Raw genomic sequence first — 13,973 nt, 5'->3', positions numbered from 1 at the left:
GAATCACTTTTCTAAAATGTATAGCTGAGCATAAAACGCGTATCTGCTTAAAGCCTTCTGTTGTCCCCTATCCCTTCTAGATAAAATCAAAATTCCTTAAAATGACTTCATCTGTCTTCAATTCTGGGATTCCTCTTGTTCACTCTCACTTCTAGCTTCAAAAAGCCCTAACCCCCTGTAGTTTCTAGTACATTCTCTCTCCTCTCAAGATTTTTGCATATACTGTTCCCTCTGCATAAAATACTCTTCCACCCTCTTTGCAGGTTCAGGCTTCAGCTTAAACCTCACTATCTTTCAAGAAATCTTTTAGGGTCTGTATTAGTCTATTCTCACACTGCTGTAAAGAACTACCTGAGGCTCATGCCTGTAATCCCAGCACTTTGGGAGGTTGAGGTGGGTGGTTCACCTGAGGTCAGGAGTTCAAAACCAGTCTGGCCAAGATGGTGAAATCCAGTCTCTACTAAAAATATAAAAAAATTAGCCAGGCATGGTGGTGCATGCCTGTAATCCCAGCTACTTGAGAGGCTGAACCAAGAGAATGGCTTGAACCTGGGAGCCGGAGGTTGCAGTGAGCTGATATTGCACCATTACATTCCAGCCTGGGGGACAAGAGTGAAACTTTGTCTCAAAAAAAAAAAAAAAGATCTACCTGAGACTGGGTAATTTATGAAGAAAAGAAGTTTAATTGGCTCACAGTTCTTCAGGTTGTACAGGAAGCATGGCTGGGGAGGCCTCAGGAAACTTACAATCATGGCAGAAGGCGAAGAGGAAGGATGAAAACTCACTGCTTATCACAAGAACAATAAGGGGGAAATCTGCTCCCTTGATCCAATCACCTCCCACCAGGCCCCGCCTCCAACACTGGGGATTATAATTCCACATGAGATTTGGGCAGGGACACAGATCCAAACCATATCAGGGTCCCACAAAAATGTTTTGATTTCTTTCAAAATCAGAAGAAAAAAGCAAACTTTTAATTCCAAGAAAATGTTTGAATGTATAATTTTAATATATTTGTCTTCATATCAATGCAGTTGTAAAATATAATTTGTAATATTTTTCATGGAGGAAGGGGCCTGTGAAAGCAAGGGTACTAAGGGCCCATGAAAGTTGTAATGTCGCCCTCCTCCTGTTGTCTCCAATAGCTCATTGCAGTCGTAGCCCTTCCTGCGCCACATCCTAACTGCTGGGCACCTGATGGTCTCTCCCAGCTGAGAGACACCCCGGAGGGCAGGTCCTGTTTTGTTCCCTTTGTGTCCACAAATACAGTCTGAATACAGCCTGGTGCTAACTGCAGGGTTATATGATGTGATCCCCTCATTCCCAGTAAAGATAAGGGTGCAGGTCCTGCCTGGCTCCCTTATCTTTATTTACCTTTATCTATCCTTACCTACCTCTCACCCGGTGTACTGTCTTGGTTCTAATGCTAGGTATATGTGACTTGGAGCAACTGACTTAATCTCTCTACATCTCAGTATTACCATCTGAAAAGTGGAGCAATAATAAGTTCTTGTGAAGTAAATGAAAGAATACACTACCTATGAAGGGCTTAGAGCAGCTCCTGTTGTGTAGTAAGCACTCAATAATTATTACGTATTATTGTTGTTGTTGCTCTGGTCAATTAGTGTCCTATCTCTCCCAGAGATACCTTCATTTAAGAACTGGCTCTTGGAGAAGAGAAAAAATTACTTATCCCCACCCCCGCCCCCTGCTCCCCAGTGATCATCTCTAATGGTGGAATTTCAGGCTGTGTAGGAGAAGATGATCAGAAGCAGAGGCCTTCTCGTAGCCTCCAATCATTTTCTATGGCCTCCACCTGGGTAGTTTATGGAGAGGAGGGCAGGGCAGGGCCTATTACGGGGAAAAGGCACAGATATTAGAGTCTAACCCACTGGGTTCAAATCCTGAATCCAATTTTTCCAACCATTACCTACACTCTGCATTCCAATTCCTTGGCTGCACAATGAGGTTCATAATAGCACCTACTTCGTGGAGGGTCTGAGAGGATTCAATGAGGTACCAAATGTGAATTAACATCTATTAATTTACTTGATCCTCATGACCTCTTAGTGTCCTCCTCACTTTAAACTGGAACCGGAGGTACAGAGAGACTAAGTAACTTGTCCAAGGTCACACAATTGGTAGTTGTGGAAGCGGGTAAAATTCTGGCAGGCTGGCCTCAGGGCCTTGTTCTTAACTCTATTTTTTTTTTATCAGGAGGTTCATTCTCTTCTTTGTTCAGCATGGGGGAAAAGGTGTAGGGGCTGGCTAGAAAGTCACGAGAGAAAAAAAAAAGCCTAGGTTCGTATCTCCAAGTCTTATCCCAAGAACACAGTGGTGCATATAAACACGCTCAATTGTAGCCTCATAGTTGTGATATCCAAGTCAGATGGCAGAAGGAATCGAAAGAGCCCATGGCAGGGAATGAATTCAGCCTGGGATCAGCCTTCTTTCCAAGGGCAGGGTGGGGGTGCAATGGTGGGTAGAGACACAGGTAATGCAAAACTCAGATGGCCAGCTGAGGGGTGGAGAAAGGTGGAGTCCGCCTTCTCTCCCCTTCTTCCTCTCCCCTGCCCTGCCCTCAGCCTGCCCAGTGCCCTCCTGCCGTGCTGCCCAAGAGAGCTCATTCCCTTCTCTGTTCCCGGGTCTCTGTGGCCCCGCCCCGAGTGTAGCCTGTGGTGGGGGAGGGGGCCTCCCACCCCGCCCCCAAAAAGTGCTCTGGCCCCTCTTCCCAGCCACAGGGGTCTGCCCCCTGCTCCGCCTGGGCAGAGCTACCCAACACCTCCCACCCCCCAATCCCCACTCCTGCAGGTCTTTTCCCCACGCCCCACCTGGCCCCCCAACCTCAAGATCTCCCTCACCCCCAACAGCAGGATCTGCCCATTCCCCCTCCTGCTAACCCCCCACAAGAGCTTAGCGCCCCGCCCCCCGTCTTCTCCCGCCTCTCTCCCACCTGCGCGTAGGGCCTGGCCAGCCCGCTCCTGCGCTGCCCTTCGCAGCGACTGCTGGATCGCGTGGTCAGGCGCTATGCAGAGGTGGCCGACGCCGGCAGCATCTTCATGGACCACTTCACCGACCGTGACAAGCTGCGCCTGCTCTACACGCTGGCTGTCAACTCGCACCCCATCCTCCTACAGGTACGCAGCGACCTGGCAAGCCCTCTAGGTTGGGGGTCAATCTTGGACTCCCAGAAGCCGCCCTGGATTGAGCTCTCTCCCTCCTTTTACTGCATGTCTTGGGCCACTAGCCCGTGTTAGGATCTTTCTGGCATGTGTTGGCTTCTGCAGTGTGAAAGTGCTGTGGCTGCTGTAGAGGAAACAGGTGTGGGAGCCCAGAGCTGGGAGGGGGATGGGGATAGGAGGGAACAGTAGCCACCTTCACTGCCTGAGTAGCCCTGAAGGGCTTTGTGAAGGAGGCCGACTTTGACCTGTGCCTCAAAGATTAGTCAGATGGGGCCGAGCTCAGGAAGTGGAGAAATAGCCAAAGAATGACCCACCCAGAGAGGTACCTTGCATCTATGCTTGGAAAGGAGAGGAAAACAAAGGAAGTAACTCCTAAATGTCCATACACAGGGGAATGGTCAAATAAATGAAGATGCATTAAGGGCCTGGAGATACACTGGTCAACAAGTATGGTGTCTCCTGCCTTCATGCAGCTTCCAGTCCAGTGGTAGAGACAGACACTTAACATGGAAACAAACACCCATAAAATATGTGGAGCCCAATCACTCCGACTGACCCCTGACCTCAAGGGTAAGGACACAGGGGTCACATAAAGGACACAAAGGGAACTAGAAATTGGGAGAGAGGAGCTGGAAAAGGAGGGGGAGTAGAGTGAGAAAGAGGGAAGAAGAGGAAGGTGAGGAGGAGAAGGAAGAAGAAGAGGACTAAGAAAAGGAAGAGGAAGGAAGGCGGGAGAGGAGGAGAGGGAAAGGAAGGAGGAGAAGAGAAGGAATAGGAGGGGGAAAAGGTGCAGGTAGAGGAGGAAGAAGCCACAGCAAAGACAGTTAATAAACACCGGCCGAAGGCATGATGATTGAATACATAATAACAGCTCTTATTCACTGAGCACCTGCTATGTGCCAGGCATTTGGCTGAAGGTTTGATATTACCTCATTTAATGCTCACAGCCACCCCCTGAGAATATTATTATTGTCCCCTTTTCCAGATGAGATTCAGTGGAGTTCTGAGATGTGAAGTGACTTGGCCCAAGTCACTTTTAGCCAACGTCAGCAATAGAACCCAAATGCAGAGCCATCTGCCTGCCCTCAAAGGCCACACTCCTCCCACTAAAACCTGCCTGGCGACATTGGCCTTTGAAATACTAGAGGAGGAAAAGGAATTGCGGGTTGTCCTGCACTCTCACAGATCTTTTCTCCCAGAAAAGACCTTGGCTACTTTTAGGCCTGGCTCCTGAGAGGCGTGGGATGAGAGCATGGGGCTGGGACTCAGCCCTGGGCTCTGCCCAGGAAGGGCAAGGCATGGAACCCGGGAATGGCTGTGTGGCCGCACCTGTAGACAACGACAGTAGGCCCAGGACTTCCCTCCGCGGTACACAGTAAGAAAGGTCCCCTCTGGGCCGGGTGCTGTGGCTCACACCTGTAATCCCAACACTTTGGGAGGCTGAGGTGGGCGGGTCACCTGAGGTCAGGAGTTCGAGACCAGCCTGGCCAACATGATGAAGCCCAGTCTCTACTAAAAAATACAAAAAAAATTAGCCAGGCACAGTGGGACGCACCTGTAATCTCAGCTACTCAGGAGGCTGAGGCAGGAGAATCGCTTGAACCCGGGAGGTGGAGGTTGCAGTGAGCCAAGATCACACCACTGCACTCCAGCCTGGGCAAGAGAGCAAGACGCTGTCTAAAAAAAAAAAAAAAGAGGTCCCCTTTAGGCAGGGGAAACTCAAATGGGCGCGGGTTCTTCACAATGCAGTATGTGGGTTAAAATGGGCAGAGGACTGAAAAAAACCATCAGAGATGGGGATGACTTTATTTTTTAAAGAAGGAAAACAAGGAATAAAGTGCTGATATAACCATTCTAGATATAGCTGCTTTAAGAAATAGTCAAGAAAAGGTTAGCCAGGATTCCTCCCCACTTTTCATCTACAAATCCACAGGTTTGGACCTCTTACAAGGAGGCAGAGGAGACAGGTCGGGGCTTCATGCTTCCCTAGGCCAGTTTTAGGCTGTCTGGAAGGTTCCAGTTAGTTGGGGAACATCTGTATGATGTATATAGCTACCCCAGCCAGACAGATTCACCCACGGCTGGCAGGAGAGGGGCTTAAAGCCAGTACAGTAGTTCCCAAAACTTCAGTCACCCACAGACCACCCTTATGATTTTTGCCCTGTCCGAGAACAAGGTACCTGTACTGTTTTATTTTTATATAAATATATATATATATATATATATATATATATTTTTTTTTTTTTTTTTGAGACAGAGTCACGCTCTGTCGCCCAGGCTGGAATGCAGTGGCACGATCTCGGCTCACTGCAGCCTCCACCTCCTGGGTTCAAGCGATTCTCCTGCCTCAGCCTCCAGAGTAGCTGGGATTACAGACATGCGCCATCACTCCTGGCTGATCTTTGCACTTTTAGTAGAGACAAGGTTATGCCATGTTGGCCAGGCTGGCTTCAAACTGCTGTCCTCAAGTGATCCACCTGCGTCGGCCTCCCAAAGTGCTGGGATTACAGGCGTGAGCCACTGTACCCAGCCACTGTTATTTTTTTAAATATTTTTCTTTAGTAGCCAGGCATGGTGGCACGTGCCTGAAGTCCTAGCTACTCAGGAGACTGAGGTGAGAGAATTGCTTGAGCCTAGGAGTTTGAGGCTGCAGTGAACTATGATCATGCCACTGCACTCCAGCTTGGGCAGCAGAGCAAAACCTTGTCTCTTAAAAAAAAAAAAAGTTTTGCTTTAAATCAGACTTAAGTTGATCCTCTATTATTTTTCCCATAGCCTCTTCCTAAGCAGTGATATCTGTGAAATCTCAAATAATCCTATTTGTTTCAACTATGCAACTCTTAAACATATTTCCCTGAATCCCCGATGCTATCTAAAATTGTGGCAAGTCAATTAACATTCTCATACCCTGCTTGGAGGAACTCTGTTGAAGTGCACTCTACTACAAAGAAATGAGAGCAGCCTCCTTTTCTGAATCTTCCCATCAGTAATATAATTAAAAAATGGGGAAGGGGAGGGATGGGGCATTGCCATGTTCCAAGAGGTATAAAAAAGGTTGAGAGACACTTCGCTGATGTGTTTTGAGATACTGATCTTTCTGTACTTGCAGTGAGGGACAGAGATAGAGAGATGATAGATGATAGATAGATATAGGTAGATAGAGACAGATAGAGATAGAGATACATAGATGATAGAGATAGATAGATGATAGATATAGATAATTGATATAGATAGATAGATAGATAGACAGATAGATAGAGAGATAGATAGAGATAATAGACAGATAGAGAGCTGTCACCAGATTTTTCTCTCTAATCCTCCTCCTTCTGGCTTGGCAGATCTTCCCTGGGGCTGAGGGATGGCCGCTGCCCAAGTACCTGGGCTCCTGTGGCAGATTCCTCGTCAGCACCAGCACCAGACCGCTGCAGGAATTCTATGATGCACCCCCAGATCAGGCAGCCGACCTTGCCTACCAGCTCCTGGGTGTCCTGGAGTCTTTGAGAAGCAACGATTTGAACTATTTCTTCTACTTCACCCACATTGATGCAGGCATGTTCGGCGTCTTTAACAACGGGCATCTGTTCATCCGGGATGCCAGTGCAGTGGGCGTCATCGACAAGCAGGAAGGTACTCAGCATGGGCCTGGCTGAGCAGCTGTCAGAGGGAAAGTCAGGGTGACAGGAGCTAGGGAGGGGTGGCCAGGGGTCACGCTATTGGGCCTTTCCCATCTCTGCATGTCATAGTGAGAGCCACTCAAGTTCGGAGAATGTTAGATTTCATGTAAAATGTCCCTCACTCCTATTTGAATTTCTACTCTAACTCCATCTCCAAAGGGGAAGTGGATTTGGCCTTGTCCATGAGAAGCATGGTGCATAGTGGCACAGCCCCAGCCGCACCCTCCCAGGGCAGTGCTGTTGTGCAATTGGGTCTATGTGGCCCAGGGACCTGCCTTGCCCCTTCTTTCTCTCTCTCTCTCTCTCTTTCTCACTCTCTCTCTCTCTCTCTCCCCTCTCTCTCTGACACACACACACACACACACACACACACACACACACACACACACAACTTTTGGGACCATCTCCCACTCAGAGTCTTTCTCATCAGATGCTTTTACCCTTTATCTAAAACTTAAATATCAGGCTGATTCACTGGTATATTTTGCAATCCATTTTGGCACAATTGCTCTTTATAAAGTTTTCAAAGTAAAAAAGCATGGAACCGAATGAGGTGGATGACTGAATCGTGTTTCTCACTATGTGTAAAGTTTCATTCAGTGATCTAGAACCCTTTGAACACCCTAATCTCTAATGCTGACCAAATTTTCTGAGCCCAATAAGAGGACAAAGGATTTTATTTTCTAATTTCTGATTTTGTTTGTATGCAAAAGCCTACAAAAATAGACAAATTAAACCACACTTATTTATTTCCTGATTTGCCTTTATTAAAAAGAATCAAATTAGAAGAAATGAGGCTGATTCCAGAATATTCCGGAGATGTAAATCATGAAACGTCAGTCACACTACAACTCATTGAATACATATTTGGGATTACTTGTTTTTTCTCCTAACTTTGCATTTTATTTTGTTTTTCATTTTTGTTTTTCTTTTTGAGACAGAGTCTCACTCTGTCGCCCAGGCTGGAGTGCAGTGGTACATTCTTGGCTCACTGCAACCTCTGCCTCCCGGGTTCAAGCGATTCTCCTGCCTCAGCCCCCTGAGTAGCTGGAATTACAGACGCCTGTCACCACACCCAGCTAATTTTTGTATTTTTAGTAGAGACGGGGTTTCGCCATGTTGGCCAGGCTGGTCTCGAACTCCTGACCTCAGGTGATCCACCCATCTCAGCCTCCCAAAGGGCTGGGATTACAGGTGTGAGCTGCCGTGTCCGGCCCTCACTTTGCATTTTAAAGGCGCAAATGAAACCAGTCCCAGTAATTTCCTGAGTTCCCTAATTTGGTAATAATGAGAGTCTAACAATATGAATGTGATCTCTACAATTATCAGCCTAACTTCTGGTAGGGGTAAGTGGGTTTTCCATGCCCAGGCCTCACTCTATTGTAGCAGAGTGGATTCTTTCCACGTGGTTCTCAAAAGGAGCCACTGTGTCCCTGAGTCCTAAATCTCCTGGTGACAGGGAAATGCTAGGAGACTATACTAGTTCACCCAGTAATTTTTTTTTTTTTAGACGGCGTTTCGCTCTGTCACCCAGGCTGGAGTGCAGTGGTGCAATCTTGGCTCCCTGCAACCTCCGCCTCCCAGGTTCAAGCGATTCTCCAGCCTCAGCCTCCTGAGTAGCTGGGACTACAGATGCGTGCCACCACACCCGGCTAATTTTTGTATTTTTAGTAGAGACATGGTTTCACCATATTGGCCAGGCTGGTCTGGAACTCCTGACCTCAAGCGATCTGCCTGCCTCAGCCTCCCAAAGTGCTGGGATTACAGGCGTGAGCCACCGCGCCCGGCCCCACCCAGGAATTCTAATTAGTGGTGCCCTCCCTCAAGGAGCACAGGTGGCAGGTGTGTAATAGTTCCCATTTCTTTTCTAGGCAGCCAAGAAGCCAACAGGGCAGGAGAGAATAAAGACATTTTTAGCTGCCTGGTTTCCAGCTGCCAGGCCCAGCTGCCCTCCTGCGAAAGCATCTCTGAGAAGCAGAGCCTGGTGCTGGTGTGTCAGAAGTTGCTGCCTCGACTTCTCCAGGGGAGGTTCCCCTCCCCAGTGCAAGACCACATAGACTCCATCCTTGTTCAGTGTGGGGACAGCATCCGCCCAGACCCAGAAGTCCTTGGGGCCGCCAGCCAGCTGAAAGACATCTTGAGGCCCCTGAGAACGTGTGACTCCAGATTTGCCTATCGTTACCCAGATTGCAAATATAACGATAAGTTCTGAAGGGCTGGTGTCTAGCTGGCCTTGGGGACAACATGCTTGGCTCTCCATTCTCCCAGTCGGGTTGCTGCAAGGTAGAAAGAAGCAGCTCTTTTTTAAAGATGAGAAGAAAGGCACACTCATTTCTTAGGGACTGAGAGGGGAGTTGTGAGATACCACGTGGCTGTCTCTGCTGGCTGGGACGTCCTGGCAAAGCCCGCGGTGGGCATCAGAAGACCTGGGTGTGCACGCTCACTCAATGTCTTTGAGCCTCAGTTTCCTCTATTCTCCACCAGACTCTCCTGAGGGTGAAAGAAGACACAGATGGAGCCACCATTGAGCGTATATCCCAAGCATGGGTCTTGGGGACACATGCTCACCACCTCCATCCCAGGTGGTTACAAAGTGTGTTCTGGAAAAGCACAGAGGCGGGGAGCATGAGAAAGAGCCACTCAGGTCAGGAGGCTGGAGTGGAGGGAAGGCAGGGGAAGGACAGGCTCCCTGCCACTACCACTTTAGACTCGGACAAGAGGGGCCCCCTTCCTGCTCCCTATGGCCCTGCGTCACTCCCCACACCATCGCGGGATGAGGAGACTGCAGGCCAAGGGGACATGCCTACCACCACCTAGAGCCTGGTACCTGAGGCTCCATACACCTGCGCATGGGGCTTCTCATGGTGTGGGAAGAAGCCAGGGGTAAGAAGATAAAGGGGGGCCGGCGGGGGACCAATGTGTTAGCCCAAGTCCTCCAAGAATATGTGTCAAGATAGAGTGAATGGAACAACGATTTGTTAGGGGAAATGCTTGTGTGTAAGGAAAGAAGGAGGGAGCCGGAGAAGATTGGGAGGACCAGTAAGTCGAGCTGCAAGCTGAGCCCCGGTGAAGGAGAGAATGTCTGGCAGGAGCTTGCTAAGCTCAAAATTAAAGAAAGGTTCAGCAAGGCTGTCAGGGTGTCCTCAAGGCAAAGGCAGCCATCAGAAGAGCCCCGTGTCTCCCACAAATAGACCCCGTTAGCATCCCTGCTGCACTCAGTGGTTGGCGGAAACAGCAAAGATAGATTTCAGAGCACAGCAGCAGGGGTCCCTGGTCAGCCCCGCTCCCTAGAGCAGGAGATCTTGAGTGGGAGAACATTCTTGTAGCCACAGCTGAGGCCCTGGACCAGCTCTCTCCACACCGCGTGCTCCGAGTTGGGACTCTAAGGAGTCTAGGAATTTTCATTCAAACTTGGCCTTACAGGTCACTCATCAGAAAAATACTTTTTTCAAGGTCAACCAATAGAACATACTTTATTCAACAGTTTGTTAGTTTGCTTTTTAAATATTTAGCCACATGGTATGTAGGCTTCCATGTACACTCTTGCCCTGGCCCCTGAAACATAAGCAGGGGGCTCTTCTGTACATTTGCCCAGCTTCCCTGCCAGCCTTTAACCCCAGGAACCTCTCAGTCTACCTCCTCTTTTCTACCTCTGAATCCCTACCTTTAAAGTCAGAACAGGCCAGGCCCGGTGGCTCACGCCTGTAATCCCAGCACTTTGGGAGGCTAAGGTGGGTGGATCACTTGACATCAGTAGTTCAAGACCAGCCTGGCCAACATGGTGAAACCCCATCCTTACTAAAAATACAAAAATTAGCCAGGTGTGGTGGCGGGCACCTGTAATCCCAGCTACTCGGGAGGCTGAGGCAGGAGAATCACTTGAACCCAGGAGGCAGAGTTTGCAGTCAGCCAAGATCACGCCACTGTACTCCAGCCTGGATGACACAGCAAGACTCCATCTCAAAATAAATAAATAAAAATAAAGTCAGAACACCTGGCTTAATAGGCCTCACTGTGCAGATAAGGAAACTGAGGCCCAGGGAGGAAGAGCGATCTGTGGAGCTATTTCCAGAACCCCTGCAAGCTGAGCCCCAGTGAAGGAGAGAAGGTCCAGTAGGAGCTTGCTAAGCTCAAAATCGAAGAAAGGTTCAGCAAGACTGTCAGGGTGACCTCAAAGCAATGGCAGCCATCAGAGGAGCCCCATTGCTATTAGGAGGCTCCTATTGCCCTCCCCTTCAGCCTCTGACTTTCACCTGTGCTACCCAATTCTGGTTCCTTCACTCCCATTCAAAAATGGACCCCAGAAAAGCCTTATTTTGTGGAGTACCTGGTTCCCTTTTGGGTTTGTCTCTTGACTGCTACGGGCACTGCCCCAGGGCAACCATGACAGTGAAGATGACTGGCCAAGCTTGTGGACTGGCCAGCAAGCTTGGGCTGCCTGAGACGCTTTGAAATGGCTGCCTTCTGAGTTGGTCTTGAGGGTGAAGACTGACCACCCTTCTCACCTGCACAGTCACAGTCCCTCTCCTGCTGGCCTGACTGCAGCTGTCCTCCCAGCTGGCCACCTGACCAGAGACCAGGAGAGAGGCCACAGCCTCCAGACCCTCCAGAGTCCCACGGAGGAAGAAGGCTTACCAGAGAGACCCTCTGATGCATGAGCCAGGCCCCAGCCCTTCTCCCTGCGTCCAGGTGTGTTTCCACCGCAAAATGCCTCCACACAATGAACGACTTTGGCCCTGCGTGGGTCAGCATGTGGTCTGAGGTAACCCACAAATGCCTCCACCACACATCTGTCCACCTGCACGGGTTCAAGGTGAGCACTTGCCCCCTTCTCTCCTCCAGACCAGTCGCCTGAAATTCTGAGCAACATTCCTTCAAAACCATCATGTAACCCTTGGTGATGCTGAGTCCAGACAGGAAATGCAGACTTGGGACCCACCTGTATCAGCAGAAAGAGGCCTTGTGCCCCGTTTGTCCGAGTCCCAGAACGGAGCAAATGAGAAAACCGGCGAGCTGTCCCCCGAGGAGCTGTAGGGAGATTGGTTTTTAGTATAAATTACAATAAAATTTTGTATATGTGTACAGCTGTGTTCACATCCACAGTGTAAGCTGTGATATGGTTTGGATGTTTGTCCCCTCCAAATCTCATGTTGAAATGTGATCCCCAGCATTGGAGGTGGGGCCTGGTGGGACGTGATTGGGTGATGGGGGAAGTTGCCTCATGAATGACTTGGTGCCCTCCCGGAAGTGATGAGTGAGTTCTCGCTGAGCTCACTCAAGATGTGGTTGTTTAAAAGAGTGTGGCACGTCCCTCCCCCAACTCTCCCTCTCACTCCCGCTCTCACCATGTGACACACCTGCTCCCCCTTCACCTTCCACCATGATTGGAAGCTTCCTGAAGCCCTTACCAGAAGCAGATGCCAGCCCCACACTTCCTGTACCGCCTGCAGAACCCTAAACCAAAATAAAGCTCTTTTCTTTATCAATTACCCAGCCTCAAGTATTTCTTTATAATAATACAAAATGGGCTAATACAAGCTGAGTGCTAAGGAGCAAGGCAGATGTCAGGCAGGCCCTACATATGCTTAGGAGTGGCCTAGAAATAGTTCCCCAGCTAGTGGCTTTTCCTAGGTTCAGGAGATCACAGAGTCCTTTTCTCATACACCTTCACGACAGAGCAGATGCTCTTGTCAACATGCCTGAAGATCACAGGCCCCACTCAGCTGCCTTCAGGGAACATTTTCCCGCCTCCCCCCAGCCACCTGCTAACCCTCCCCCACCCACCCTGTGGTGGACACAGAGCTGAGCCACCCAGCTCTCCCTTCAAGAAACAATGCTCTTCCCAGCGTGGCGTGGTTGGCACACAGCATTAAACCATCAGGTCCTTCGGGCTCTGCCTCAGCCACCTTCACTCGAGGTCACACCCTTCCTAGGGCATATCTAGACCCAGTGACTAGGCATGGAGAGGTGTGAAGGCCCCGCAATTTTGGCCCATTGAGCAACAACTCTAATAGGCAATCCTCCTTCCAGAACTCCCCACCCACCTGATCAAGACTTATGAGCCTGCCTCACAGTTTAATGTCCCTCTGCCCATCCTGCTTCCTCTGCATTCTTTTTTTCTTTCTTTCTTTCTTTCTTTTCTCTTTTTCTTTCTTTCTTTTTTTTTTTTTTTTTTGTGAGACAGGGTCTCACTCTGTTGCTAAGGCTGGAGTGCAGTGGCACGATCTCGGCTCATAGTAGCCTCTGCCTCCTAGGTTCAAGCGATTCTCATGCCTCAGCCTCCTGAGTAGCTGGGGTTACAGGTATGTGCCACCACTCCTGGCTAATTTTTGTTTTTGTGTTTTTTGTTTTTTGTTTTAAGTAGAGATGGGGTTTCAACATGTTGGCCAGGCTGGTCTCAAACTCCTGGCCTCAAGTGTTCCCCATAGCAACCAGAGCAGATGCTGGGAAATTTCTTGCTGAGGATAACGACTGAGTTCTTTAGCCATTTTCACTTGGAGTACTTCATACACCATACTGGCCTTACATGGGATAGAACCACTTCCTCAGGAACTGTGCCTTCCCTTCAATAGCCAGGAGACAGGAGAATCAACACTCCAGTGACTTCAGGTAGAACGAAATTATGTGTTGTGTATTCTCAGTCCCCTGGAATTTGATTCAAGGCGTTAGGGTATTTTTCTGAATTATGTCAGCCATTGTCTTTAAGCCTGCAGGACAGGCTACGTAATTTGTGGCACCTGGTGCAAAATGAAAGTGTGAGGTCCCTTGTCCAACAATTATTAAGAATCGCAAGACAAGACAGCAGAACATTAAACCAAGCTCAAGCCGCCTGTGATTGCATTGGTTGCAGGTCCACAAAGCTGACCCTGGGTGCCTGTAAATACTAATTCTCCCTACTCTTGGCATAGAGTGTTCTCAGCATTTGCTGGGGTCTCATTTGACCTCCACATCCCAGGGGAGTAGGTGTGGGACTAGCAGCAATATATAAAATATTTAGGCTGGGCATGGTGGCTCACGCCTGTAATCCCAGCATTTTGGGAGGCTGAGGCAGGAGGATCACCTGAGGTCCGGAGTTCATGACCAGGCTGGCCAACATGGTGAAGCCCTGCCTCTACTA

The 13,973-nt window shown here is 49.2% G+C and overlaps 1 protein-coding gene across 2 annotated transcripts in view; it reads left to right on the top strand.

Annotated features, from left to right (window-relative positions):
- Positions 1–12,345, top strand: part of DIPK2B (divergent protein kinase domain 2B) — a 52,813-nt gene extending 40,468 nt beyond the window's left edge. The window contains exons 3-5 of one of the 2 annotated variants that reach the window (XM_003317439.5): positions 2,964–3,137; positions 6,521–6,809; positions 8,728–12,345. In XM_003317439.5, the coding sequence (XP_003317487.1) occupies positions 2,964–3,137; positions 6,521–6,809; positions 8,728–9,068 (804 nt within the window). In that variant the 3' untranslated portion in view covers positions 9,069–12,345. The remainder of the gene's footprint in view (positions 1–2,963; positions 3,138–6,520; positions 6,810–8,727) is intronic. The other variant, XM_009438979.4, reaches the window with a different exon arrangement.
- Positions 12,346–13,973: the final 1,628 nt, after the last annotated feature.

This window comes from Pan troglodytes, chromosome X (assembly GCF_028858775.2).
Source record: "Pan troglodytes isolate AG18354 chromosome X, NHGRI_mPanTro3-v2.0_pri, whole genome shotgun sequence".
NCBI classification, from domain to species: domain Eukaryota; kingdom Metazoa; phylum Chordata; class Mammalia; order Primates; family Hominidae; genus Pan; species Pan troglodytes.
Note: the sequence above shows the minus strand (reverse complement) of the source record. Positions and strands in the feature narration are given on the sequence as shown.